At 42.2% G+C, this 26,913-nt stretch overlaps 2 protein-coding genes across 3 annotated transcripts in view; one reads left to right on the top strand and one right to left on the bottom strand.

The window, feature by feature from the left end:
- Positions 1 to 26,913, top strand: part of LOC311052793 (glycerol-3-phosphate dehydrogenase [NAD(+)], cytoplasmic) — a 346,962-nt gene that overhangs the window by 8,362 nt on the left and 311,687 nt on the right. The window contains exons 5-8 of one of the 2 annotated variants that reach the window (XR_014601551.1): positions 3,263 to 3,375; positions 3,740 to 3,976; positions 9,676 to 9,782; positions 10,524 to 12,247. Coding sequence is in view for 1 of the 2 variants with exons in the window: in XM_084067999.1 (XP_083924125.1) it covers positions 3,263 to 3,375; positions 3,740 to 3,976; positions 9,676 to 9,782; positions 10,524 to 10,620 (554 nt within the window). In the remaining variant the exon portion in view is untranslated. Of the gene's footprint in view, positions 1 to 3,262; positions 3,376 to 3,739; positions 3,977 to 9,675; positions 9,783 to 10,523; positions 12,671 to 26,913 lie in introns of those variants that run through there. The other variant, XM_084067999.1, reaches the window with a different exon arrangement.
- LOC311052790 (glucose-6-phosphate 1-dehydrogenase) overlaps positions 15,645 to 26,913 on the bottom strand; it is a 33,123-nt gene continuing 21,854 nt past the window's right edge. The window contains exons 9-13 of the mRNA XM_084067995.1: positions 25,102 to 25,288; positions 22,301 to 22,536; positions 20,374 to 20,450; positions 19,160 to 19,252; positions 15,645 to 18,801 (exon numbers count right to left, since the gene is read on the bottom strand). Of these exons, the coding sequence (XP_083924121.1) occupies positions 18,705 to 18,801; positions 19,160 to 19,252; positions 20,374 to 20,450; positions 22,301 to 22,536; positions 25,102 to 25,288 (690 nt within the window). The 3' untranslated portion in view covers positions 15,645 to 18,704. The remainder of the gene's footprint in view (positions 18,802 to 19,159; positions 19,253 to 20,373; positions 20,451 to 22,300; positions 22,537 to 25,101; positions 25,289 to 26,913) is intronic.

Raw genomic sequence — 26,913 nt, 5'->3', positions numbered from 1 at the left:
ACGCATCTGTGTCATTTCAAGATTTATTTGGCTTGCACAAATTTTAGCGATTTTTCAAAAAATATTTTTGAAAAATCGTGAAAATGTGTGCAAATCTTTGAATATATATATTTTTAAAGCGAACATTTTTATCTCTGTTACAACTTCTGGGGGTCCCTGGAACAAAATAATTTGAGATGGGGGTCCACGGCCAAATACATATCATTTTTGAGAACCACTGATATCACAGCAGCATACGTTTTTTCAAAAAACTGGATTTTGAAGACATTGGTAGAATCCCCAGAAGCAAAGATTTGAGTTACAAATGTTCGCTTTAAAAATATACAGTATATGTTTTCAAAGGTAAGCTGTAAGCTTGTATATCTGCTATGTTTTGAATAGCCCAAAGACATCTAAAAAATTACACAGATGCGTTCCCGGTCTTAAAGGGTTAAACAGGGCAAACGTGCATGCAGGGAACAAAATGAACACCCACCACATCTATTGCTTTGGCTGGTAAATGATGGAGACTAACCACCCACTCTGGCTGTGGAAACATATTAGGAGCCAACTTCCTGAATATTAGAATTTTCATACAAGAAATAGCTTCTGCTGTCTGTTTGTGGTTCTGCCTAAAGCGCTGCTATTAAAAAAATGTGTGTGTGTGTGTGTGTGTGTGTGTGTGTGTGTGTGTGTGTGTGTGCGCGCGCGCGCGCAGCATTTGATGTTGCGTTTACAGGACCAATGAAACGGGTCAATCCAAGCGACCTCACTGGGAGAGTGTCCTTAAATGAGTGCATTCAGTGGAATAGGGAGAGTTGTGCTATACCGTTGTAAGCTTAGAGGGAGCCATGTGCTAAAAAAGAGCAGATCTACAAATGAACGATGCCTCGCAATTTGAAGCGTTGCCAGTGTGTAGATCAGTTATTTTTTGGAAGACAATCACTACGGAGAGAGGGAGAGAGCACTCTCACTGACAACACTGTTGACAGAGGGGCTTTAGATTTCGCACGCACGCACGCACGCACGCACGCACGCACGCACGCACGCGCACGCACGCGCACACGCACACGCACACGCACACGCACACGCACACACACACTGTTATCATCAATCTAATCATTTTCATATGTATTTACTTCAGAGAGAGGCTGACGGTGTTTGAACAAACAGTTAGTTGAGGTGTGTCAGTTTGCTCTGTCATTAAATGATAAGTGTTTCACACTGATAGCCGGCTGCTCTACATTTGCCCGGGTTAGATTATCAAGCCCTATCATCGTGCCCCAGACCTCCCAACAGGGGTTTGATCTGAGAACACTTTTTTTTAGCCCTCATACATTTGCACTCCTGCCCGTAGTCAACACAACATCATGCTAATGTTACTTATCATTTCTGTCGGGTAGAAACCTCATATGTTACTTTTCTGGATTCAAATGAAGAATAGCAGATCGACAAGCTCAAAACGCGTCGCTTGGCGCCGCTTTTCGAGCTTGTAGATCTGCTATTTTGGATACTTTTGTGTGACACTGTAGTATGATCAAGTAGGGCATTAATTTACGAAAAAAACAAAAAAGTAAAAATATGGAGATACTATAAGAGGATGTTGATAGTCATTGAAAACAGAGTATTCTATAGTAATATTAAAGCTGCACTACGTAACTTTCCTCTTCTACCCCAGATTTGAACCCGGTTTCCTGCGCAAGTGCTAACATTTCTACCATTGGGCTAATAGAGCGTGCCTGCTTGCTCAGGGGATAACTTGAATCTTGGTCAATCAGGTCAAAATGTGTGTTTTATTGTATTACTAACATGTTCTACCATACAGATTAGACACAATTATGTTTTATTAATTTAAAAAAAAGTTTTAATACATGGCAATATCCCCAAAATGCTATTTATCATGTCTGGCCTGGTAAAAGTCTGCCTGACTGGTAGTGGGTTTATTTTTGTCTTTCTTCCGTTCGTTTTCTTTTTTAACCCATTAAGACCTGAGGTGATTCTTAAAAATGTTTTCTAAATCCTAACAATTTTTTGAAAAAAATCTGGAAAATATTTTTTCACAATTTTTCAAAAAACAAAGAAACCTAAAGTGACACAGATGCGTTCCAGGTCTAAATGGTTTAATCCACTTGTAGTGGCTGGTAGTTCAGCCACTACGAGGTCACCAGCTGTAGTTCCCTGCTTGCACAACAGTCACGTTTTTTTTAAGGTCAGGGTGTTTTTTTTTCCGAGGAGTTCATTTTGTCACTTCTCCTCCTTGCCAAGTGTCTGTTGTAATGTCAGCCTGAGGGGGGAAGAGGAAGGATGCTGGGCTGCTTTCACCCATGAAAGTCACCCTGAAAACACTAAACTCGTTGTCGTCGGGCAGAAACATATCTCATATTCTAAATTGTTGTGTTTTTTCGGCTTTATTTAATCTTCTAAAGGAAAGGGAGTATTTTCTGGTCACTGGGGAGGGGGCAATTGCTTTTAAGGCTTTACCCAGCTGATGGCTGCTCAGATGGTTACGATGAGCCAAAAGGTTCTTAGTTTTCTTTTGCAAGGTTGGTGCCCTGCATGGTTTCCTCCACTGTGTGTGTGTGTGTGTGTGTGTGTGTGTGTGTGTGTGTGTGTGTGTGTGTGTGTGTGTGTGTGTGTGTGTGTGTGTGTGTGTGTGTGTGTGTGTGTGTGTGTGTGTGTGTGTGTGTGTGTGTGTGTGTGTGTGTGTGTGTGTGTGTGTGTGTGTGTGTGTGTGTGTGTGTGTGTGCGTGCGTGCGTGCGTGCGTGCGTGCGTGCGTGCGTGCGTGCGTGTGGTGAATGGGTGAATGTAAAGCACTTTGGATAAAGGGCACTACATAGAAGCACCATTTACCACTCAAGGGTTGAATAAAGGCACTCTGTTAAGGGACACTTCAGCTCATATAAAGGGGAAGCCGGGGGTTGAACTGGCAACCTTCCAGTTCCCAGACAGCCTTTGTACCCAGTCAGCTACGGCTGCCCCTATAGTATAGTAGCTCCCTATAGGAGACATGTGACCTGAAGCCTTCCTCTTTCTCTGTGCAGGGAGTAATAGAATACTTTATCTGTACAGGGTGTAAGAATAAGAACCTAGTAGTCTATATTACATAGTAGTGTATATTTGTCTGTCATGAAATGTTTCGATGAATTCAGTACAAAGGACGCCAATGGAAACAAGCCATAGGCTTTCTTGGGTTTAAAATCCTCTTAGCAGACCTTGTATTGAATTGAATTTCCTGTACTTTTTCTGCAAAGTGCTAATAAAGTATTCAATCAATCAATGCAGGGTGTAAGAATAAGAACCACGGTGCTCTGCTGAAGGAACTGATGCAGACCAAGAACTTCCGGGTCACGGTGGTAGAAGAATATGATGTTGTGGAAATCTGTGGAGCTCTGAAGGTGAGCTACTGTATTGTACGACGAAAAAAAAACGGGGGAAAAAAACAAACATAAAAGTTGAAATATGGAGATGAAAGGTTTTTCCTTGTCAACAACCACTTGTATTTTTTGTTCTCCAGTGTTAGTGTTGTGTAGTTATTGTAGTAGGAGTGTTGCTGTGCGCTAGGTGTACTAGCCCTAGGTATACTCTTAGTTGCTTGTTTTAGAAGAGAATGCACTTCTGGTGATTAGATTCCTTGCCTACCTATGTTGAATGCACTTATTGTAAGTCGCTTTGGTTAAAAGCATCTGCTAAATGACTGTAATGTAATGTGGTGTTGTGTTGGTGTTTTGTAGTTAACGGTGTAGTGTTTTTGTTCTCCAGAACATAGTGGCGGTGGGGGCGGGGTTCTGCGACGGCCTGGGTTTCGGGGACAACACCAAGGCGGCGGTGATCCGGCTGGGCCTGATGGAGATGATCGCCTTCGCCCGCATCTTCTGCACGGCGGGGCCCGTCTCCTCCGCCACCTTCCTGGAGAGCTGCGGCGTGGCCGACCTCATCACCACGTGCTACGGCGGACGCAACCGCAAGGTGGCCGAGGCCTTCGCCAAGACGGGGAAGGTGAGGGCGATGGATCGATCCTATACGTTTTTTGGAAAAAAAAAAAATAATAATGTTGTCAAGGTTTTTCAAAAATAGCAGATCTACAAGCTCATAGCGCGGCACCGAGTGCCGCGCTATGAGCTTGTAGATCTGCTATTTTTTAATAGCCAATGAAATCTAAGGTGACACAGATGCGTTCCAGGTCTTAATGGGTTAAGTAAAAGTATCAATACTGTAATGTAGACTTGTACTCTGTTACAAGTAAAAGTCCGGGATTTCAAAATGTACTTGAGTAAAAGTAAAAAGATTGTAACTCAAATCTTTGCTTCTTGCGGGGGTCCCTGGAACAACATATTTTGAGATGGGGGTCCACGGCCAAATACATATCATTTCGGGGGTCCTTGACATAAAACCACTGATATCATAGCAACATAAGTAAAAACCCCAGATTTTAGTTAAAAATGTTCAAAGATTTGCAAAAAAATCACGATTAAAAAAGAAATAGCATATCTACAAGCTCATAGCGCGGCACTCAGTCCCGCACTATGAGCTTGTATATCTGCTATTTTTGAATGGCCATGGAATGTGTGCCAACATCTCTCTCTGGGACTGCCACTGTCTGCAGTGGCTGGATGGCCCGGTCAAAGTACCAAGACGTCTTGGAGAACACTGTGCTGATTGTTGCTCTGATGGAGTAACAGCTTCTGGTGTCATGGCAGGGTTAACTAGGGTCACTGTTGAAGCAATCTGGTTGAGATTCTGCCACCATTGATGCCATAATCTTCACAATCTGGGGCCTATAGGGCTGCATGATTCAATTATCTTCTTAGTGATTATCCTATTGATTACCTTTTAGATTAATCAAATAATCGAGAAGCATTTTTTTGTGTTTTGTTTTTTTGTATCACAGAATTGAAGCCAGAAAGTGTAATATTGATCAGTGTCGCATACAGTATTAAATATATCTCTGCTGTCCGGCAGAAACCAGCTAACTCTGGCTAAAACTAATGACTAAAACTAAACAAAAAGTGGAGTTAGGAGGTTTTGTTCATCATTGATAAGAACAGCTGAATGGACCTCCAAGCTCACAATGAGGTTGGAGGTCAAAATGGGTGGAGCCTGGAGTCAGCAAAACCAGCTAACTCCTCCCCCCTTTGGTAGAGTTAGCTGGTTTAACAGAAGGTTTGAGGATCCAATGGAGTTAGCTGGTTTAACAGAAGGTTTGAGGATCCAATGGAGTTAGCTGGTTTTGTCAGAACACGCAGACGTTAAAGGAGAAATCCGGTCATTTTAAGTGTTATGTTTGATGTGTGTCAAATCACTTACCAACGTATAAATGAAAATCGCGTAAATCCACAGAGCCCCCTATCGACCCCCACCGTTGTCATTGTAGGAGGATATAGAATAGCCCAAATTCGCCTATTTTAACCAATGCAAAGTCTGTTTTTTTGCTTCTAGTACTCATTGTTGAGTCCCATGATAATGTAACAGGCGCTAAAACTCCCGACAAGCTAACGGCTAATAACAAACGAGCTAACGCTGGGGCTGCTTATCTCTCTGAATGGCAGCCCCAGGTTGCCAGGTCGGGAGAGAAACCAGCAACCAGCATTAGCTCGTTCTGTTATTAGCCGTTAGCTTGTCGGGAGTTTTAGCGCCTGTTACATTATCATGGGACTCAACAATGAGTACTAGAAGCAAAAAAACAGACTTTGCATTGGTTAAAATAGGCGAATTTGGGCTATTCTATATCCTCCTACAATGACAACGGTGGGGGTCGATAGGGGGCTCTGTGGATTTACGCGATTTTCATTTATACGTTGGTAAGTGATTTGACACACATCAAACATAACACTTAAAATGACCGGATTTCTCCTTTAAGGGTGTTAAATAGCACTGATTTATGGAAAAAAAATGCAAAGGCAGAACAATGGAGTTAGCTGGTTTCTGCCAGACAGCAGCGATATGTCTTTTAATATAATATCTAAAATATATAATAATCAATTAAACCAATTAGCTGGATGAACTGCAGTGTTGTACCTCTAGACCTAACTCCATCCTCCTAGATGACACCACTGTGGGACTAGAGAGGATGGAATGGCCAACAACCCAGATCTCAACTCGATAGGCTCGCAGACATTATTGTAAAGAAATTGGGCCTCTTCCTTAATTCCTTCAGGTGTTACCAATGATACTAACGAAGGCTCTGTTCCATTCATGGTCAAACAGAGTCAGGGTGCTGATGTTGTGCACGTTAGCTCACTGGAAACACTCTGTTACACCAGTGGGTCTCAAAGTGTGGTCCAGGGACCCTCATGGTTCCTTGAGGGTTAACTCAGAGTTACACACCCGTAAGGGTCCATTTGGTTCCATTTGTACACTCTCTGAGTTATGGGGGGTCCTTGAAATGAAAACATTTGAGAACCACTGTGCTACACTAAATGGAACAGAGCCTTCATTAGTACCATTGGTAACACCTGTGAAGGAAGTAAGGAAGAGGCCCACTTTCTTTCCAATAATGTCTGCTGTGCATAGAGCCTATTCAACACTTGTTGCATCAGCTCGGTCGCGGTGTGTGTGCTAGACGGCTAGAGTAACAAACACAACCACGTTGTCTGACCTGCGACAAACCCCGGGCTGAGGAATGGAATGCCATAACTTGGGGGCTTATTTCTGGACGTTGAACCTGGGACCAGTCATTTGGAATGTTGGCAGGAAAAGTTGCCAGAATAGACGGCTATCATCACCACTACCACAGCCAGGGAGAAGAAAACATGACAGTCGGGGACATTAGTTGTAAACAAAATTACGGATGTTAACCCTTTAAGACCGGGAACGCATCTGTGTTATTTTAAGATTTCTTTGGCTATTCAAAAATAGCAGATCTACAAGCTATTGATCTGCTATTTTTGAAAAATCTTGAACATTTGTGCAAATATTTGAATTCTGCTTTGCTTCTGGGGGGTCCCTGCAACAACATATTTTGAGATGGGGGTCTCAAAATATGCGGCCAAATACATATTGTTTTGGTTGGTCCTTGACATGAAAAAGAGAACCACTGATTACAGCAACATATGTTTTTTCGGGAAAACTGTTAAAATTTAGAAGACATTTTGTAGAATCCCCCAGAAGCAAAGTTTTGAGTTACAAATGTTTGCTTTAAAAAAAAAATATATATATATTCAAAGATTTGCAAAAATGTTCCACCATTTTTCCAAAAATAGCAGATCTACAAGCTCATAGCGCGCTATGAGCTTGTATATCTGCTATTTTTGAATAGCCAAAGAAATGTTAAAATGACACAGAAGCGTTCCCGGTCTTAATGGGTTAATTGACGGGCTTGAATTCAGGGGTAAACCTTCTTGTTCAGTAATACTTTATTTCATACTTAACTATTCAGCTTCATTTCATAGCAGAGGTTCTTAGTGATGCAGTAGCCTGTAGTTGCTTGAACTCGCTAATCTGTAGCGTGAGGCGGCTTGGATGTCCAAATACATCCCCCAGCCATGATGTAGAAGTACGCCCCCTGGACATGACACTAGTTAGTATGTCACAGGGACTTACCCCCCAATCCAACCTTTGATGCTGAGTGCCAAGCAGGGAGACATTGGCTCCCATTACCAGTCTTTGGTATGACCCGGCCGGGGGATTGAACCCTGACCTCCCAATCTCAGGTCGGACACCCTAGCCATAAGGTCACTGAGCTGGTATAATCTGGTTATTAGTAAGAATAAAGCTGGTTAAAGAGGTGGTGCCATGGTTTTGCACTTTTTCTGTTTTTCATGTGTCTATGAGGTTGATAGAACTTCATTAAGCCCCCTGGTGATGTTCTTATGGTGTGTTATGTCTTCTCTGACTATTTTGAGTTTCTACCTGGAGGCTGAAACCTTGAGGGTCAAACGTGCCAATAGAAAAACAGCGCTTTAGTGACATAGTAAAAACATACCCTCCCCCTCTTTATCATAACACAACAGGTGTGGGCATGAGGAGGAGGAGGGACTAGGACAGGTGGGTGGTGCTAAGGTGGTGGAGGAGGTGCTAAGGTGAGAACCAGGTATACTAATGAACTGAAGGCGTGTCCACATAAAAACATAATTTTAACAATTTCTGCATACTTTTTTGAAAACAATCTTCCTCCTAGTATAACCATAATACCTGATGATTATGTTTTAGGGGGGGGGGGGGTCACTGAAAATCACGGCACCCCGTCTTTAAGGTATGGACTGAGGTATGAGGTGGGGGTAGAAAGCTGTTGTGGCTGCATATTATTGTTCTTCCACCCGCTATTGAATAAATATGTCCTGTTTATGCCTTCATACTGAACAGCTGGTTGTTCTGGTGAGCACAGATAACGGGACTTTGGGACGTCTGCCCATAATAATCAGCTGATGAGCTCATCATCCCACAAATGGATAATCCATAATACCAATAGAACATCTTTGTGTAAAGAGACATAGACAGGTTTAACCCATTAAGACCTGAGGCGATTCTTTTTTTTTTTCTTCTAAATCCTAACAGTTTTTTGAAAAAAAGAGTCGTGAAAATGTCTGCAAATCTTTGAATATATATATATATATACACATACAACTCAAGTCTTTGCTTCTGGGGGTCCCTTGAACAAAATATTTTCAGATGGGGGTCCGCGGCCAAATAAATATCATTTTGGGGGTCCTTGACATGAAAAAGATTGAGAACCACTGATATGTATAGCAACATACGTTTCCCCCCAAAAAATGTTAGGATTTAGAAGACACTTGTAGAATCCCCCAGAAGCAAAGATTTGAGTAAAAAATATATATTCAAAGATTTGCAGACATTTTCACGATTTTTCTAAAATAGCAGATCTACAAGCTTGTAGATCTGCTATTTTTGAATAGCCAAAGAAATCTAAAAATGACAGACTATTTCCCAGTCTAAATGGGTTAAAAACTAAAAAAGAATTAGCTCGAAGTCCTAAAGTTAGACCTAAAACATACTGTATGTGCATCAGTATAGTGAAGTTCTAAAGGAAGACCTAATAAAACATAATATACTGTATGTGCATCAGTATAGTGCAAATCAGTTAAACACAGGCTTAGATTTTGTTCAGCAGCCTGACAGTTGCCAAATAAAAACTCTCTCAATACCCTGGTACTGATTATTATGACTGGATGTCAGGGCCGCTTTGCGGCCCTCACATCTAATACAGGTCAAGAGACCCAAAACGCCAAAGCCTGGTGTGAGGAGATGCTTCGCGGCCCTCACATTTAGGCCCCAAGCTTATATTGTTCCAATTCTTCTCTTTCTACCTGCCTGGCATTTGCAAGGCTCAAAGTCCGCCCTCTCTGGCCTCTCCTCTCCTCCCTCCCCGCTTTGCTTTGCGGCCCTAACCTCTAGTCAGTCACATTCTCCCAACCTCGGTCATGTGATAAAGAGGTCAGACTTCCTGTATCTGGTTGCTATGGCAACCTGCCAGATCAGGCTGAGGATCTGATAGGCAAATCAGAGAATCAGTCAAACCGAGAGTCCGATCACTGATCGAGGTGAGGTAAGATGCCTAAAACATAGCCATAGCTCTGATCAACAGTCTGTGACGGGTCTTGGAGGCATGTGGAGTGATCCTGTGCTTGCGAATCGCTGCCGAACTTCGGAGCTTTTGTCAATTATATAGTAGTAAGATAACTGGATAGTCCTCATGCCTCGTAGGTCACACAGTATTGTTTCTCTCCTCTCTGTATCAGTCCATAGAGGAGCTGGAGAAGGAGATGTTAAACGGTCAGAAGCTGCAAGGACCTGCAACCGCTGCTGAAGTGCACACCATCCTAGACAACAAGAAACTCACCGACAAGTAAGTTCGGATGCATGGAACCTCATGAGGGCTCATTGCTCTGAATTAGGAAAGGCAAAGCAGTCTTTATATACTACTATAACAACTGAGTGTTGAGTGCTATATGTCATTTTGAAATATTTATTGGTTTTATTTTTTTTCAGTTTGGCGTTTGATTTCACTTTTAGTTAGTTCTTAAAGGGGAATTTTGCCCCACGGTGTTCCTACCTTTTCTATGATATTAGCAAGACTTCCAGTGGTGTTTTTAGCTGTGGCGGACCCGGGATGGAGTTATGAAATTTTCCTACTGTACCACTCCTCCTTAACCTGACACCGTCAAATGGAAGAAGCTTGCCACACACATTTGTTTCACAGCCTACTTCCATCTGAGACTCCGTAAGCAGAATAGATGACAAGAGAGGTTTTTCTTTTTTTCAAGCTACTAGGCAGGTGATTGGATGATCCCGCCCCTAGCAGCCGCTGATTGGTTCGAATACGCAGCGTTGCGGGCAGCTTTACTCCCTGCGCAATCCCAGACCTCCTTCCTGAAATCAAATGCAAATGAATGTACTTTAATCATTACTATTACAAAATGTAAAAGCCTACATATTTTCGAACTGGTCTTCGTCAGGGCAAGTATTTTTTGAGTGCTCGGATCTTATATTCTTCCCACTTAGTTTCAGTCAGCCATAATATCAATAACCCTGTCTGTAGATCATTTGACATGCACTACGTTTTACACTGACTCTGCTGTTTTCCCAGGTTCCCCTTGTTCACCGCTGTCTATCAGATCTGCTACCAGAGCCGTCCTGTTACAGAGTTCATCAGCTGTTTACAGAACCATCCAGAACACATGTAAACACATAGAACCATCCAGAACACATGTAAACACATAGAACCATCCAGAACACATGTAAACACATAGAACCATCCAGAACACATGTAAACACATGGAACCATCCAGAACACATGTAAACACATAGAACCATCCAGAACACATGTAAACACATAGAACCATCCAGAACACATGTAAACACATAGAACCATCCAGAACACATGTACACATAGAACCATCCAGAACACATGTAAACACATAGAACCATCCAGAACACATGTAAACACATGGAACCATCCAGAACACATGTAAACACATAGAACCATCCAGAACACATGTAAACACATAGAACCATCCAGAAACACTGACTGACCCGGATGCTCGCAGACAGAACCATCCAGAACCACAGACTGAAGCGCAACACAGGCTCCTTCCAACGTCCGAACTTTGTTTGGTAAAGGGAGGTGATGAGGACTACAGTTTGACGTCATTCAGAACAGATAACTACTCTACTCCACTCCACGACACCACTCCTCCTGCACCCCCATGACCCCTGACTGTCCCAACTAGTCGGGGAAAGCCTGTCCGAAACCTGACGTTTCTTTTTTCCGTCGTCAGAAGGAGCATGTATTGACCTTGAAACAGTGCCTTCGAATTCATTGTCACCACTCCCAGTTGTTAACCACTTAAACCCCCATATGGTGGAGCGGAGTCCCTCAGGGCTCTACGCTGGGGTCTTTTCCATTTCCTGTTATTGTGGGGAAAGCTTTCGCTGAAAATAGCGGATCGACAAGCTCACAACGCACGTTGCAAACGAGCTTGTCGATCTGCTATTTTCAGCGAAAGCTTTCCCCCACAATACGGATGTTGGGGTTTAAGTGGTTAAATAGATGAGAGACCACCTTGTCGCTCCACAGCTGAGACGCAACAAGCCCCCCCATCCTCCACTGATGTGTGGAACTCATGTTCACGCTTCACGGAGGCTTCGTTGGACTTGTCTGAAATGTTCCCAAAAATTGCCGAACTACAAGCTCCCAATGACCCATTTTCTCTGTTTTTGAACATTTTGTGAAAATGTAAAAGAAACCCGATGGTCACGATAGCGATAGAGGTAAAAAAATATTGTGATATTAGATTTTATGTCCATGTGGCCCAGTCCTACCATACCTTAAAATAATCATTAACCTTGCCGTCCAATGTAATGCCAATGGCACTCTTTTGTTGTTGTTGAATGTGATACCTCACTTAATCTGCTTGTTTTAATATTTATTGTGATCAGTTCCTTTACCGGTGTGTTCCGTTTCTAAGTTGAAATTTATGTACTATATGTTAGCCTACTGTGAATGTGCATAGCAACCTGTTCTTGGAAAAAAGTGCCTTATTATACAATGTGTGGTTGCTAAAAGTCTTGGCCTGGTCTGCTGCTGCTGCTTTGAGAAACCAAAGACTTGATGATTCTCTTAACCCTTTAAGACCGGGAACGCGATCTGTGTCATTGTAGATTTGAGCTGTAACCATTATTTTGTACTTTGGCTATTTTTTTTTAAATCGTGAAAATTTGTGCAAATCTTTGAATATCAATTATTTAAAGCGAAAACTTTGTAACTCTCAAACAAATGTCTTATTTGTTCTGAAAATCCAAAAAAACTTTGTATTTGTACAAAATGATATGTATTTGGCCGTGGACCCCCATCTCAAAATAATTTGTTCCAGGGACCCCCCAGAAGCAAAGATTTGAGTTATAAATGTTCGATTTAAAAAAATATATATAGTCAAAGATTTGCAAAACTGTTCACAATTTTTTTTAAATAGCAGATCTACAAGCTCATAGCGTGGCACTCGGTGCCGTGCTATGAGCTTGTAGATCTGCTATTTTTTTATTGCCAAAGTATAAAATAATGGTTAACGTGGTTACGCAGATGCGTTCCCAGTTTTAATGGGTCAAACGTCCTCCCGAAATGCCATTTGTTACCACGACCCTGCCTTTTGAATATGATCACTCAGTGGCTAATGTGCAATGGGATAAAATGTCAAATTAACATTTTGCCTTTGAAATAAATGGATTCTAATGTCATCATATCGCTTTCATTTGGCCGTGCGGTCTCTCGCAAGCATCATAAACATCTCATTACTTTTGCTTTTGAACCTGCACCATGCGTCTTCATTCTGTCGTAAATAATCTCATTTCTGGGCTTTGAACTGGGACCGCTATCATTTTGTCGCCTTTGGTGGAAACCTTGTATGTCCAAATCCATTCGTTTTTTATTATTTGAAAAAAAAAAAATCTAATGGTGAAAACTTGTAGATCTGCTATTTTCACCACTTTTGTGCGACACTCTTGTATGATGAAGTAGGACATTCATTTACGAAAAAATATAAAAAGTTGAAATATGGAGATATGAGGTTTCTACCTGACAGCAACGATTTGGAATTTTGTCAGGGGAAGTTGTCAGAATATAGCGCTATCATCAACACCACAACCAGGGAGAAGAATAAAACATACAATTCACAGTGAATGGGTATAAACAATATGACAGTGTTCAGGGTTAAGCTTTCTTGTAACTGTCACTTCTCAGGAAATGGCAAGAACCCGAGTTCCATTGGATCCAATACAGTTATTTAGTCAGTACTTTTCATTGGTTCAATGTTTATAAAAACCACAGACAGACTTAACCGCTTTCAATCCCAGGAAGACTAGCTGTGCTTTAGAGCACTGTTAATGAGGATATTAACTAAAACAACCTGGCGTCCCTATTTTTTGGCATGTTATTATAGTGTTAAAACAAACAAATAGCTGATCTACAAGCTTAAAATCTGAGGCATTTTGACACATTGTAAGCTTGTAGATCGGCTATGTTCGCTACTTCTGCGTGACAAAAAGCATTCACTACATTATGCTATGGATCAGTGGTTTTCAACCTTTTTCGTGTCAAGGACCACCAAATTGACACATATTAGCCCAGGGACCCCCATTTGAAAAGATATGCCAGGGACTCAACCATTTTGATTTCTTGGGGGTCCCAATCTACACTGAAGTATCATCATCATTAGTGTTCATGTAACTCTGGGAGTGTACAAATGGTTCTCTCAGAGTTACAGACACCTAAGGGTCAATTTGGTTTCTAACTATTCATTTGGCTGGGGACCCCCTGGAACCCCCTCAAGGACCACTGGTGCTCCCCGGACCACTGGTTGAGAACCACAGTCCTGACGTCACTGCCACTAGAGGGCGGAGTTCCCCTGGGTCGTGGCTTTATTTTTAGTGTTGAAATCCTCATTGGGGAATCTTAGATCACATCATATAAGAACTGTGTTGGAAAAATAAACACACCACCCCGGTGATTTTACTCACATGGATATGAAGCATCGACTGAATGTGGAAATGTACCCACACAAAGAGTAACCCAATAAACGCTGAAAACGAGTCAAACAACCCAAAGACTACATTTCCCATGAACACCACTGCTGTAGGGACAGTGATTTCAGACCCAGAAGCGTAGTTCTTAAGACTTTTAAGGCAGAATTAATTCCATTTTCGCCGGAAATAGGCTGTATCAAATACGAATGAATATCATAAACGATGCAGAGCCACCCCCCTGACAAAAACGCCAGGGTGGACGTGATCTAAGATTGCCCTATGGGGATATCAACACAAAAAACTAGAAAATGTGCTCCTCGGAGCACAAGTCTCCGCCAGCAGACCTGTGCTATTTTAATATGCATTACCTGTGCTATTCTAAAATGCATTACCGTGGATTGCCTTTTGTCTGCCTCTTGGCAAGCCAACACGTTTCATGAAGGCAATACGTTGACTTACCAACCTTTCCTCTAACGGGTGCAAATCCTGCAGTTCTCGGGGTATGGCATCCAGTAATAAGTTGTTAGCCCAAGCCTGTGTAGGGAGTTTCCCCATGTTAATGGAGCGATGACATGTGTGGCAGATCCAAGTGTTGTTTTGCTTGATTGCAGTTGGGTCTTTGTCCAGGTGACTTACAGTATCTATTGTTGCTGTGTACTTTGCAGGTTTTAACTTTACCACTGTTTCTCTGTGGAGCATTCGTTCATAGGAGAAACAGACATAATTAGGTCCACTTTCTCACATCTTGTTTAAGAATGCGGCACCAGCTTCATCAACTTGAATGTTTTCTAGTTCTTTAAGTGATCTGTAGCGTCTCCTCTTAATGGTGTAATGTGCTCATTGATGTTGTCTTTCATCTATTGAATACTGTGACCAGTGCCTTCTTTTCCTTTCGATGTTCTTTACAGACTCTTGTACTTTTTCTTTCAGAGAATGTAGCAATCTTTGCTGTGTCATGTTGTCAGCATTTGTGGCTCGTCTTCGTGTCATTTAGGGATTCAAGTGCTCTTTGTCTCCGTTTCTTAGCTTTGGCCTTCTGCTGTCGGCATTGCGCCTTTGCTTCTTCATGAGGTTTCAGACGACGTTTTCCTGCTTCCAGTTAGTTGCATTGTGTGATCACAGCTGTAATCTCTGTTTGTACTGGAAAGTACTGTTCCTGATTGATCCTGTCTAAGCTATTGATTACCTCACTTCGAAAAACATAAATGGTTTTTCGATGTGACAAACATGTTCAATCAGCCAAGCTAACATGTCCAATGTTAGCTCACAAACATGTCCAATGTTAGCTCACAAACATGTCCAATGTTAGCTCACAAACATGTCCAATGTTAGCTTGGCTGATGTCACTGATGTCACTGAAACATGTAAATGAAAACATGTAAACAATGTTTCAAAGTGACACACCTATTTATTTATTGTCTGGTTCGTGGCTTTATTGTCTCCGCCAATAAAGCCACGAACCAGGGGGACAGCGCCCTCTAGCGGCAGTGACGTCAGACTTCGGTGCTCTATATACAAATAAATGGCCTTAGATACAGTTACTGCCGTTTTAGCCTGTACTGTAGTTGCCGTAATTAATCTCATTATTGTTAAGACATTAAAGGCTTATAAATGCTAAGAAATAAACTACCAAACAATGTCAAAGACATAACTTTGACAAATTATGTATATCAATAACCAGCATGTACACTTGTAATATAAGACTTGTTTATTGCAAGTTTCAGAAATAATATACAGTAGCTAGCTTTACAATTGCAGTCAACAACTAAATCCTGTAGGTCTATATAAAGATGAACTATCTGCTTCCTTCTAGACTATTTGAAATTTGGAATGAACTTCAGTAACTTAAATAAACCTGGAAAAAAGAAAATATGTAAACAAAAGTAATGAAACTCAAAGAGCTAAGAAACAGAGCAGAACGAGAGCTCACCTTTCTTGTGCATTAAGCACGCTTAAAGGCTGCTATCGTGCGAATGTGACGAAGACAAACGTAACGTTGCATTTCTCTTTGTAAACAACACAGCCTATAATAAAGAAATTCCAATAACTGCAGTCAAAGCATAGCATGTATCAACAATCACATTGCTTATGTTTATGGTGCAATAGCGACCCCAAGTGGACAACATGAGCAGGCCGCGTGTCTTTGTTCTGTGTTGACAGGAGAATGACCAAAGTATGAATACAGGAATGAACAGGTTTCAATTCATTTAGACCGGAAAATAATCTGACTCATTTTTACCATTTCTTTGGCTATTCAAAAATAGCAGATCTACTAGAAGCTCATAGTGCTATGAGCTTGTAGATCTGCTATTTTGTTTTTGAAATAATGAAATTTGTGCAAATCTTGAATCTGAATATATTTATATTTTTTGAAGCGAAAATCTTTTAACTCAAATCTTTGCTTCTGGGGGGGGGGGGGCCACTGGAACAACATTTTGAGATGGGGGTCCACGCCCAAATACATTTTGGGGGCCCTTGACATGAAAAAGTTTGAGAACAACTGATTATAGCAACATACGTTTTTTCCCCAGAATCGAAGATTTGAGTTAATTTTTTTTCTCCTTTTCCTGATACATTTAAAAAAAATAGCAGATCTACAAGTTTGTAGATCTACAAGCGCGTAGATCTACAAGTGCGTCGCGCAGCACCGGGTGCCGCGCGACGCACTTGTAGATCTGCTATTTTTGAATAGCCAAAGAAATCAAAAAATTACACCGATGCGTTCCCAGTTTAAATAGGTTAAAGGAGCACTTCACCCTTTTTCGACCTCATCTTCATAATATAATTACACTACAATGCTCATTATGAGATGGCACCATTTCAGTCTTGTGTCTCAGAGGAGGGCTGTGGACAGTTCCCGAAAACTGAAATGACTAAAACCTGCCTACCGCTGATGTCATGTCATAGGCTGTATGCACAGCAGTCATATTGTGAAGAAATTCACAGGTGTTACCAATGATACTAATGAAGGTTCTGTTCCATTCTGTTCAAACAGAGTCAGGGTGCTCATGGTTCCATGAGGGGGTTCCAAATGGCCCCATACGGGTGTGTAACTCTGAGAGTGTACAAATGGAACATTTGGTTCCATTTGTACACTCTCAGAGTTATGGTGGTCGTGGGAATTAAAAAGTCTGAGAATCACTGTGCTACACTATGGAACAGAGCCTTCATTAGTATCATTGGTAACACCTGTGAATTTCTTCACAATATGGCTGCTGTGCATAGAGCATATTGGTAGGCAAACAAGATGTATATATATATTTTTGTAATTAATGCTACTTAATGCTACTTTTTTTTTTTCACTTTCCATGAAGAGAAAAGCTGTAGTTTCTATTAGCTTGGAATGAACTTTTTCTGTTTGTGTTTCAAAAGAAACGAAAAAAGTTACCGAAGAGTTAGGAGAAAAAAAAAAACTTGGCGAAAGTTGTCACTGTCGATGATGTCACTGGTAGGCAGGTTTCTGAACTGTCCACAGCCCCTCCTCTGAGACACAGAGTGAGACAGAAATGGTGGGAAACTAATAATAAACATTATTCATATGACCAGTGGTTCTCAAAGTCGGGTCCGGGGATCCCCAGGGTGGGTGAAGGGGGTTCCATGGGGTCCCCAACTATAAAAAAAAAGTTTTAACTACTTCAACTCTGTTTTATATACTTTGGCTACTCAAAAATAGCCGATCAACAAGCTTGTAGATCGGCTATTTTTGATAAAATTAGAAACATCTAGAAAGAAAAAAATGAAACTTTGGAATCATTCTGAAAATCTTCTCTTATGGGGGTCCCTGGCACAAAATGGGGATTTTCAGATGGGGTCCGCGGCCAATTACATATCAATTTGGGGGTCCTTGACATGAAAATGTTTGTGAACAACTGCACAGTATATGTCGATAAGGTAAAAAAATGGATGAAGTGCTCCTTTTAGTAAATGTGGCTCTGGTGAGACAGAATGGATTGTGCTGCTTCTGCTCCGAGTTCATTTGTTCCCTGGTTGTTCAATAAGAATCACATTCAATCTGTCCATTCTCACTGATTAAGACCTGATGGACATTAACGAGGAGCCATTTCATCAGAGAACCTGTTTGTCCCTCATTTGGTCCTGAAAACATGCACCGTAACAATAACCCTAGCGGCACCATTTTCTATCCAACTTCTTTTCAATAATAACCATTTGTGAAAAGCTGTAGTCTAGAAGTAGGGGCTTAAGGAGTAACATGTTAGAATGTTAAAGATATTTAAATACTATGCTTTGACAAAGCCATGATGACATTTAAAAACAAAGCCATGTTGTCATTAGCACGGTCTACGGTTGTTATGATTATTAAATAACTGCATTGTGTTTAAAAATCTATTAATAAAAGACCTGGTTTTTAATGCTCTGATGAACTGGCTCCAGGGAACTGTGGAGGGACAACAGTTCCTGAGAACTACAACATTTTAGGGGTCCGTGTCCACAGTTAAGGTTTTTTTTTTCCTGTGGACACGGGCCCCTTATAGCCTTTTAGATTTTCCAAAGCTTTTTTTCCACATTGCTTTTCTAAAGCTTTTTTCCACATTGCTTTTCTAAAGCTTTTTTCCACATTGCTTTTTTAAAGTCTTCTTTCTTCTCCTACGGTTTTACCTGTGATGGCGCTCCACATAGACAGTGGGAAAAACTCCACTGGTGTTCTGGGAACTGTGACACACGCCTCACTTAACCCCCCCCCCCCCCCCCGCCCTCCCCCATCCCACTCTTCATCGTCGTCTCCTCTTCCTCACAGCATGGGTCTGTGGGGGTTGAGCCATTTGTAAGTGCCCTCGTAGACGAAACCCACTCTCTTGGAGAGCTCGTCCGCTTCAGCAGGACCCCGGCTGAAAATGGGGAAGAAAATAACATTACGTCCCAATGGTTAAGATTTGGGGAGAAAACGCTGTCGGGGAAGACACCTCTTGTCTCCATATTCTAACTTTTTGTGTATTTTTTGGGGTAAATGAACGCCCTACTTGATCATACTACAGAGTCACACAAAAGCATCAAAAGCAGCAGATCTACAAGCTCGAAACGTGGCGCGAAGCGACACGTTTTGAGCTTGTAGATCTGCTCCTTTTCATGCTTTTGAATTTTAATCCTGAAAAGCAACAGTTTTGGGCATAATGAGGTTTCCACCCGACAGAGACTATATGTTTCTTATCGTGTTAAATAAAAAGAAGTGAACAACACCACTCTTACCTTCCATATTTGTACGGAGTGGGTTGAGTTTTCTCTTTCTCTATCTTGTGAAGGAGAGGTGTGAAGATCCTCCAAGCTTCCCTCAGTTCATCACTGGTTAGGAAACAAAAACACAGCAACGTTTATTTAAAACTCTGCATCTGGAAGAGGACACTATACCAGCGAGATAGAAAGAGTTTTGTGCATGGCTTCATCAACACCCATCATGTGGATACAAATGTTGGAACTATACAGTAGTGTTTGAAACTATTGGACACCCGATGGCAAGCGTTACTTGGCGGTTATAGAATCTGTCTGGTAAGGTGGCCAAAAGGCCAAAATAGTCCAGGGGCCAACACTGATATTTTCACAAATTGGTACCACCTGAGGTGGCCGTAAAGTTTTTGTATTTTTGTATTCCTACATGTCTCTAGTTTATATTTTGGTATGATACATTTTCCAATTCAGTAGCTTAATGGCAGTTATCACTACCTACCGGCTAATGTATCCGGTAGGAGACACAAAGTAGAATCTTTGTGTCTCCTACCGGAAATACACCCGGTCATCAAATTATTGCGACAAAAAACAAAATATATCCATGTATTCAAGGCTTCATGGGGTGTGCAATTGATAACTTCTCAGATTTTTGGTGTATGCAAAAATACTGCTTTCCATAAGCTTGTAAAAGTTGACCCTCCTTCGGTCTAGGGTGGTCATAGCTGAATGGGTAGAGAGTCCCCCTGGGAAACTTAAAGGAGGAGTTCACCCAAAAAATGATTATTTTCTGTCAATTGCACACCCCATGAAGCCTTGAATACATGGATATATTTTGTTTTTTGTTGCAATAATTTGATGCCCGGGTGTATTTCCGGTAGGAGACACAAAGATTCTACTTTGTGTCTCCTACCGGATACATTAGCCGGTTTAGAGTGATTACTGTCATTAAGCTACTGAATTGGAAGATGTATCATACCAAAATATAAACTAGAGACATGTAGGAATACAAAAATACCAAAAATGTACGGCCACCTTAGGTGGTACCAAAATCTGCCTTGGCCCCTGGACTAAAAGGCCACCGCTTAAATGGTAAACCGTTCATTTCTATAGCGCCTTTATCCAAAGCACTTTACAATGTGCGTTACATAAATACATCCATTCACACACACAGTGATTTTGAGTTACTTTCCACTCAATTTACAAGCTGACATACACTGTACAATAGAATGTAGGTTTACCTGCGAACAAAGTGCATCTGGCTGCCGCAGAACACGTCCAGGATGAGGCGTTCATAAGCATCTGGCAGATTCACATCCTGAGAAAAGAACACAACATTGTATTTAGTATCAGATGGCATTCCCTCCGGCTAATTTTACTTCCCTTTTAGGAACGCTATGAATACCATGGCAGACAAGCGAAAAGTCTATGGTACTAGGACATTAAGACTGTTTATTACACGGCTTGGTTGAATGCTTGATTCGGATTGGTCAATCACTGACCATTCAGCGGTGTGAATAATGACCGCTGAGCTCAATAACAGACTGCTGTCTAATCAAAGGCTCAGAACACCTGCTGCGCTGCTTGATTTTTATGCTGTATCCAACATGACAGCCATGTAAACAAACACACGCATGTAATGCGAAAATGTATTCTATCTGATCAACACTTCCTGTTGTTTTCCGAGGCGACACGTTGCACTGGACACACCGTGTGGCAGCGGTGGCCTAGTGGTTAGAGGGGCGGCCTTGATACCGGAAGGTCCCTAGTTCGATTCCCCAATTCATCACATCAATCATGAATCACCGCTGAATAGCCCTTGAGCAAGGCTTCCATGCAGGGTCCGGCTGGAAACAAGTTTCGTACTTAGTCCGACACCCTGGGTAAACAACAAACTTTGCTTTACTTTGCTTTGCTTTTGACCTGGCTTAAATGAATGGAATACTTTCATTACCGTAAGCGATTAAATCCTTTGTTTTGTAACTTTTGGGTCAATTCATTAATTTCTTTATTAAGTAAACGCTCAGGTCCTGGACCTGGTGAGACGGAGGAGGAGCCGGGCCAGGAGGCTCCCCCAGTCCCGGCAGAGTAGTTCCGGAGAAGCGGACTGAGTGGCCCTGTCTTTCCCTAAGAGGACTGACCGTGGGTAGCTACTGGGACGTAAGTCGGGGCTTGATCAACCCCGGCTGGGTCACCTGGGCGAGGGTGTATGTTGTTGCGAGACCCGATGACCCCAGGCTACAACACTGATGATACGTCCCAGGTGCATCCATGTGATGTTTTTTCGTTTTTTCTTTATTAAGTAGCCGTGTAATAAGCAAGTAATTGACGGCGAGCCGGTCATTGAGGGGTCTAATCACCCCTTCAGGATGATTAGATCCCCCGCTTTGCGTCGGGATCTAATCATCCTGTCGGAGTTTATTTCTCAACAATGACCAGCCCGCCGCCAATTATCCTTTCTGAACTAGCCGCCTTTTATGAAGAAAAAACGCGCAGTTGAGTAAAACAGACTTCGGTGAACGGTGTGAATGCTACCTAAGGCAGCTCTATGCAAAAACAAAAATGCTACATCAATCTAAATCACAAGGCCTTGAAAACGTATAAGACCTGCCCATCACCCCCGATAGGGCCGAGCCAATCAGCAAACCTCACACTGAAAGGTTGAATGCTTGCAAGGAGCCACTCAAACTTAGGTTGTACATTACAGGAAATCGATTTAAAACGACAGGAAACAAATGGCGCTCCTGTGCAAAACTTGAAAACTCCTGAGATTTGAACAAGGGTTTCCTGTGTGGGAAGGGATATTAACCCATTAAGACCGGGGACGCATCTGTGTCATTTTAAGATTTCTTTGGCTATTCAAAAATAGCAGATCTACAAGCTCATAGCGCGGCACCGAGTGCTGCACTACGAGCTTGTAGATCTGCTATTTTTGAAAAATCTTGGAAAAAAAATTAGATTTAGATTTTTTTCAAAAAACTGTTAGGATTTAGATTTTTTTTAAGAATCGCCTCAGGTCTTAATGGGTTAAAGTCAAACCACTAGCCTAAAACACACTGGAAGTGGACACTGATGTACAAACACCCCACACTGAAGACAAGAAAAAAAATAAGTCATATGGTCCTAGATAGAACAGACACGAGCAGCAGACCCAGCTGAGAGACTTGCCCTGTATCTGCTCTTGTATGTGAGGTCCAGCTCCGTCTCCTCAGGGCTGAAGTACACGCCGGGCTTCTTGCTCATCATCTTGGCGTAGACGGCCTCGTTGGGCTGGACGCGCACCACCAGCTCGTTCCTGCGACACTGCTTCCCAAAGATGTCCCCCGGGACGTCGGTGAACTGCAGCCGCACCTCCGCTTTCCTCTCGTTCAGGGCCTTCCCACAGCGCAGGATGAACGGGACGCCTGGCGGTCACAACTCAACGTCAAAACACTGTCACGTTACACACAAAACTACTGCTAAACCACACTACTGTTGACACAAAAACTAAGACAATACATGCTGTAATGTACAAGTTACTTTAGATTTAGCTTATTACTAAAGATTCATTAATCAAATAAAGCCCTAGTTTATACTTTATATTATACTTCTGATCTACTTGGAGATAATTTTCCGCTCAGGCATCAAGCATGCCAGAGGAAGGTTGTGTGTAACCGAGATGTTGCTTAAGTAATTTCCTGCCAATTGTGCATAAATGCTTTCTATTAAATAGCGCACTTGTCCGCTTTTTTTAGGCACCGTAACACAGCTCTGGGATGATCCATCGTCAATGAGAGAAGAAGTATGTGGAGATCATTAAAAAAAAACTCACTTCCGCCCTGACTATGGGATTTTCAGAAGAACAGCTGTAACTCAGTTGCTGTTTTTTGCATTGAAAACCACTGTTTTTTGCATTGAAAACCACTGTTTTCAGCGGGTCACAGCCCCAAAATGGTAGATTGCGGTTGGAATGTTGTGTTACGTCTGAATACACAGATCCCTCCTCTTACCCCTTCCCTCCGTTTTTAGCCGCATGCGCCAGCGAGCGGCTCTGTAAACAGCACTAGTCCTAGTCGACACCCGAGTGAAAAGTGTCGACACCTGAGTGTCATTGGCTGTCCTGGCTGTCCATCACACTTCCCCCTTTTTAAGCCCCCCTTTTAAGCCAATGGGGAGACGAAAATGTAATGGACACGTTAGTCAACGAATTAGACGAGATGAAAATGTTAGGGCGGGACGAATGGAGAAGAGATCCAATCAGAATTACTCTTTTTGAGGGACTAGTTGGGAAGGGATCCAATCAGAACGATCCTCATTGTTAAGTTAGGTTGAACCACCCGGAAGCAGACCATATTAGGGGCCAGCATGGACGAACACACATCACAACAAGGCAACGCAGGGAGTTACACAGCAGAGAGAGAGAGAAAGGGAGACGGCTTCAGCCAGGAGGGTTAGCCTAAATGCTAGCGTGCTTCATTAGACCTAGTTTGGCTATTAAGTTATTATTTGCCCATGTTCACACTGACTTCAATCTCAGCTATTGTTGGGAAGACCCGTGTGGTGTCACAAAATGTTGCCACCACTTATATAAAAAACATTCGAGCGTTAATCTGCGACGCTAAGGCTAATGTTGCCAGGTTTGGCGAGAGAAACAAGCAATCCAAAAACAAGTAATCAGGTCTATGAAAAGATTGGGGCCAAAAAAGCCTGCCCCATGCGGCTTTATTATGACTTAGGTCATTCTTGTTTTGTTTTTTTGGAATACAATGTCGCCTCCACGGCGTTTCAGAATTCATTGGATGAAGGTAATTACGCTGGCAAGGGGATAACAAACGATGTTTAATACCTTGGCGGTTATTGTGTTAATAATATCCATCATTTCATTTAGACACTTCAGCTCAGGATTAACCATCTACCATTTATTTAACCATCTAGCATTTATTGCAATGATATAGCATACAGTTTGGCGGTGTGACTCTGCTCATGTGATATTACAGATTACCTGTGCAAGCATGACAACAGATCTGAAATCCCCAGGAGCAGAGCATGAACATGAACATGACATTGAACCTTCAAAGCACAATTAAACTACCACATATCATAGCACAATCCACAGAACCACAGTACAATCCACAAATCGTCCTATTAACAATAAGAACTAAATGCCACAGGGAGGAGGCCGGGGAGGTGGAGGAATGTTGACACTGACAGCTAGGCACGTAGAATGAACAGAGGGTTGCTTAAAAGAAGTGCCAGAGTTATACTGTGGGAACGAGGGCGTTGAGTGAGTTGGCTTACTGTAGCGAATGAGAGTGACGTGAGGTTGAACGTACTGACTTGTGGGAGTACGTGTGAATTAGCTCGTTAACGAATGAATGGGGGGGGGGGGTCCGGGGAGAGTGAGATCATGAGAACATCCTGCCTTCCGTGGCTACATGAACTATCGCTACACTGAATGTACCGTGAAAATGGCAGTGCGCGGGTAATCTTTTCTTGATGATGTTTTTCCCAATAGGCTCCATGCACAGCAGCCATATTGTAAAACATTCACAGGTGTTACCAATGATACTAATGAAGGCTCTGTTCCATTCTGGTCAGAAAAAGTCAGGGTGCTGATATTGTGCATGTTGGCTCACTGGAAACACTTCCAAATGGCCCTTTGCGGGTGTGTAACTCTGAGAGTGTACAAATGGAACCAAATGGACCCGTAAGGGTCCATTTGGTTCCATTTGTACACTCTCAGAGTTATGGAGGTTGTGGAAATTGAAAAATCTGAGAACCACTGTGCTACACTAAATGGAACAGAGCCTTCACTAGTATCATTGGTAACACCTGTGAAGGAAGTGATAATATGGCTGCTGTGTATAGAGCCTATTGCACCTGATTTTTGACTTTTAATCGGTGAGTGAAAGTTGTGATGATACCGATACTTTTACTTGAGTAAAAAAAATGTGAGTAGCAACTGCTCAGCAGTGGTAGAAACTCATTACCATCCCAGCGCTCGTTGTTGACGTAGAGCACCGTGGTGGCGAAGGTGGCCTGTGTGGATCCCTTAGGGACGGTGGGGTCGTCCAGGTAGCCCAGCTTGGCGTCCCCCTCCCCCTCGGGGTCTCCAACGTACTGACCCAGCACCACGTCTGACATAGCCACTGGAGCAATGCACTTCAGCACCTTCACCTGTAGAGGGCAACGGCGCTGCATTAAATACTGGGACATGCTGGGACTCCCTCTGTCTTTGGTGTTTCGCCCAGGTGGGCGCGGTTATATGCCTAAACCCTTACCTATGCCCAGACAAACAAAAAAAAGTAGACTGCCCAAACTGTCTTTTACTTCCAATAAGCTCTATTCACAGCAGCCATATTGTGAAGACATTCACAGGTGTTACCAATGATACTAATGAAGGCTCTTTTCCATTCTGGTCAAACAGAGTCAGGGTGCTGATATTGTGCATGTTGGCTCACTGGAAACACTCTGTTACACCAGTGGGTCTACAGTTGGGGTCCAGGGACCCTCATGGGCTTCCAAATGGCCCCTTACAGGTGTGTAACTCTGAGAGTGTACAAATGGAACCAAAAGGACCCGTAAGGGTTCATTTGGTTCCATTTGTACACTCTCAGAGTTATGGGGGTCGTGGAAATTGAAAATTCTGAGAACATTAAATGGAACAGAGCCTTCATTAGTATCATTGGTAACACCTGTGAAGGAAGTGATAATATGGCTGCTGTGCATAGAGCCTATAAACTACTGTGTGACGTAGTGGTCACCTCTTTAGGAGACCAGAAGCAGGTTGGAGCCTATTATTTCAATAGAAATGCTCCTTCTACAGCACTACCACCCAGGTGTGGAATGCCCTGACCCCATCCCTCAATAAAAGATCTAGATCACTGGCTTCCTTTAAAAATAGCCCTGAAAATGAAATCTGCTTTTGATATGACTATTTCTAATCATTGTGGTATTGCTACTTTTAGTTAAGTAAAGCAAGACTCCTACCACTGGTTACAGACAGGGTTAGCTTAGCTAGTATCACATTGCATGCAACTGATTGATTGATTGATTGATTGATTGATTGAATACTTTATTAGTCAAAAATGTAAAAAGCACGGCAGTACAGTAAAACACTAAAAGGAGAACTGAATGACAGTAATTCAAGTACTGAAATATGGTAACTTACAGCTGCTATCCGAAACTGATTTTAATGAATGAATCTTTATTATAACCAATCTGTGTGTATGCACGTTAAACAAGCCATACTGAACAGTGAGCCGGCTCAATATTGAGAAATAAAGCCCTGACAGGGTGATTAGACCCCCGACGTGAAGCGGAGGGGGTCTTTAACACCCTGAAGAGGATTATTTCTCAATAATGACCAGCTTACTGGTCATTATCCTGCTTATAACACGGCTACTTAAAAAGAGGATTTTTACAGTACTCATTCTGGGGTCATTTTCACTCAGACTTGTGAGCACCCCAGACAGTTGTTTTAACCCAAGACCTGGAACGTATCTGTGTCACTTTAGGTTTCTTTGGCTATTGAAAAATAGCAGATATACAAGCTCATAGCGCGGCACCGAGTGCCGCGCTATGAGCTTGTAGATCTGCTATTTTTGAAAAATCTTGAAATATATTTTTTTAGATTTTTTTCAAAAAAATGTTTTTAGATATTTTTTAAGGTCTTAATGTCGTTAAGTTGCTTGATTCAATATTTACATATTAGGATATGTGAATGATCCAAGCACCACTGAAGAAGAGTACACCCAGAAATCCCGTGAACACAACAACAAAAACGGACAATTTTCTTTTCC

Source organism: Gymnoscopelus microlampas (assembly GCF_963454915.1).
Source record: "Gymnoscopelus microlampas genome assembly, chromosome: 10".
Taxonomy (NCBI): Eukaryota; Metazoa; Chordata; class Actinopteri; order Myctophiformes; family Myctophidae; genus Gymnoscopelus; species Gymnoscopelus microlampas.
Note: the sequence above shows the minus strand (reverse complement) of the source record. Positions and strands in the feature narration are given on the sequence as shown.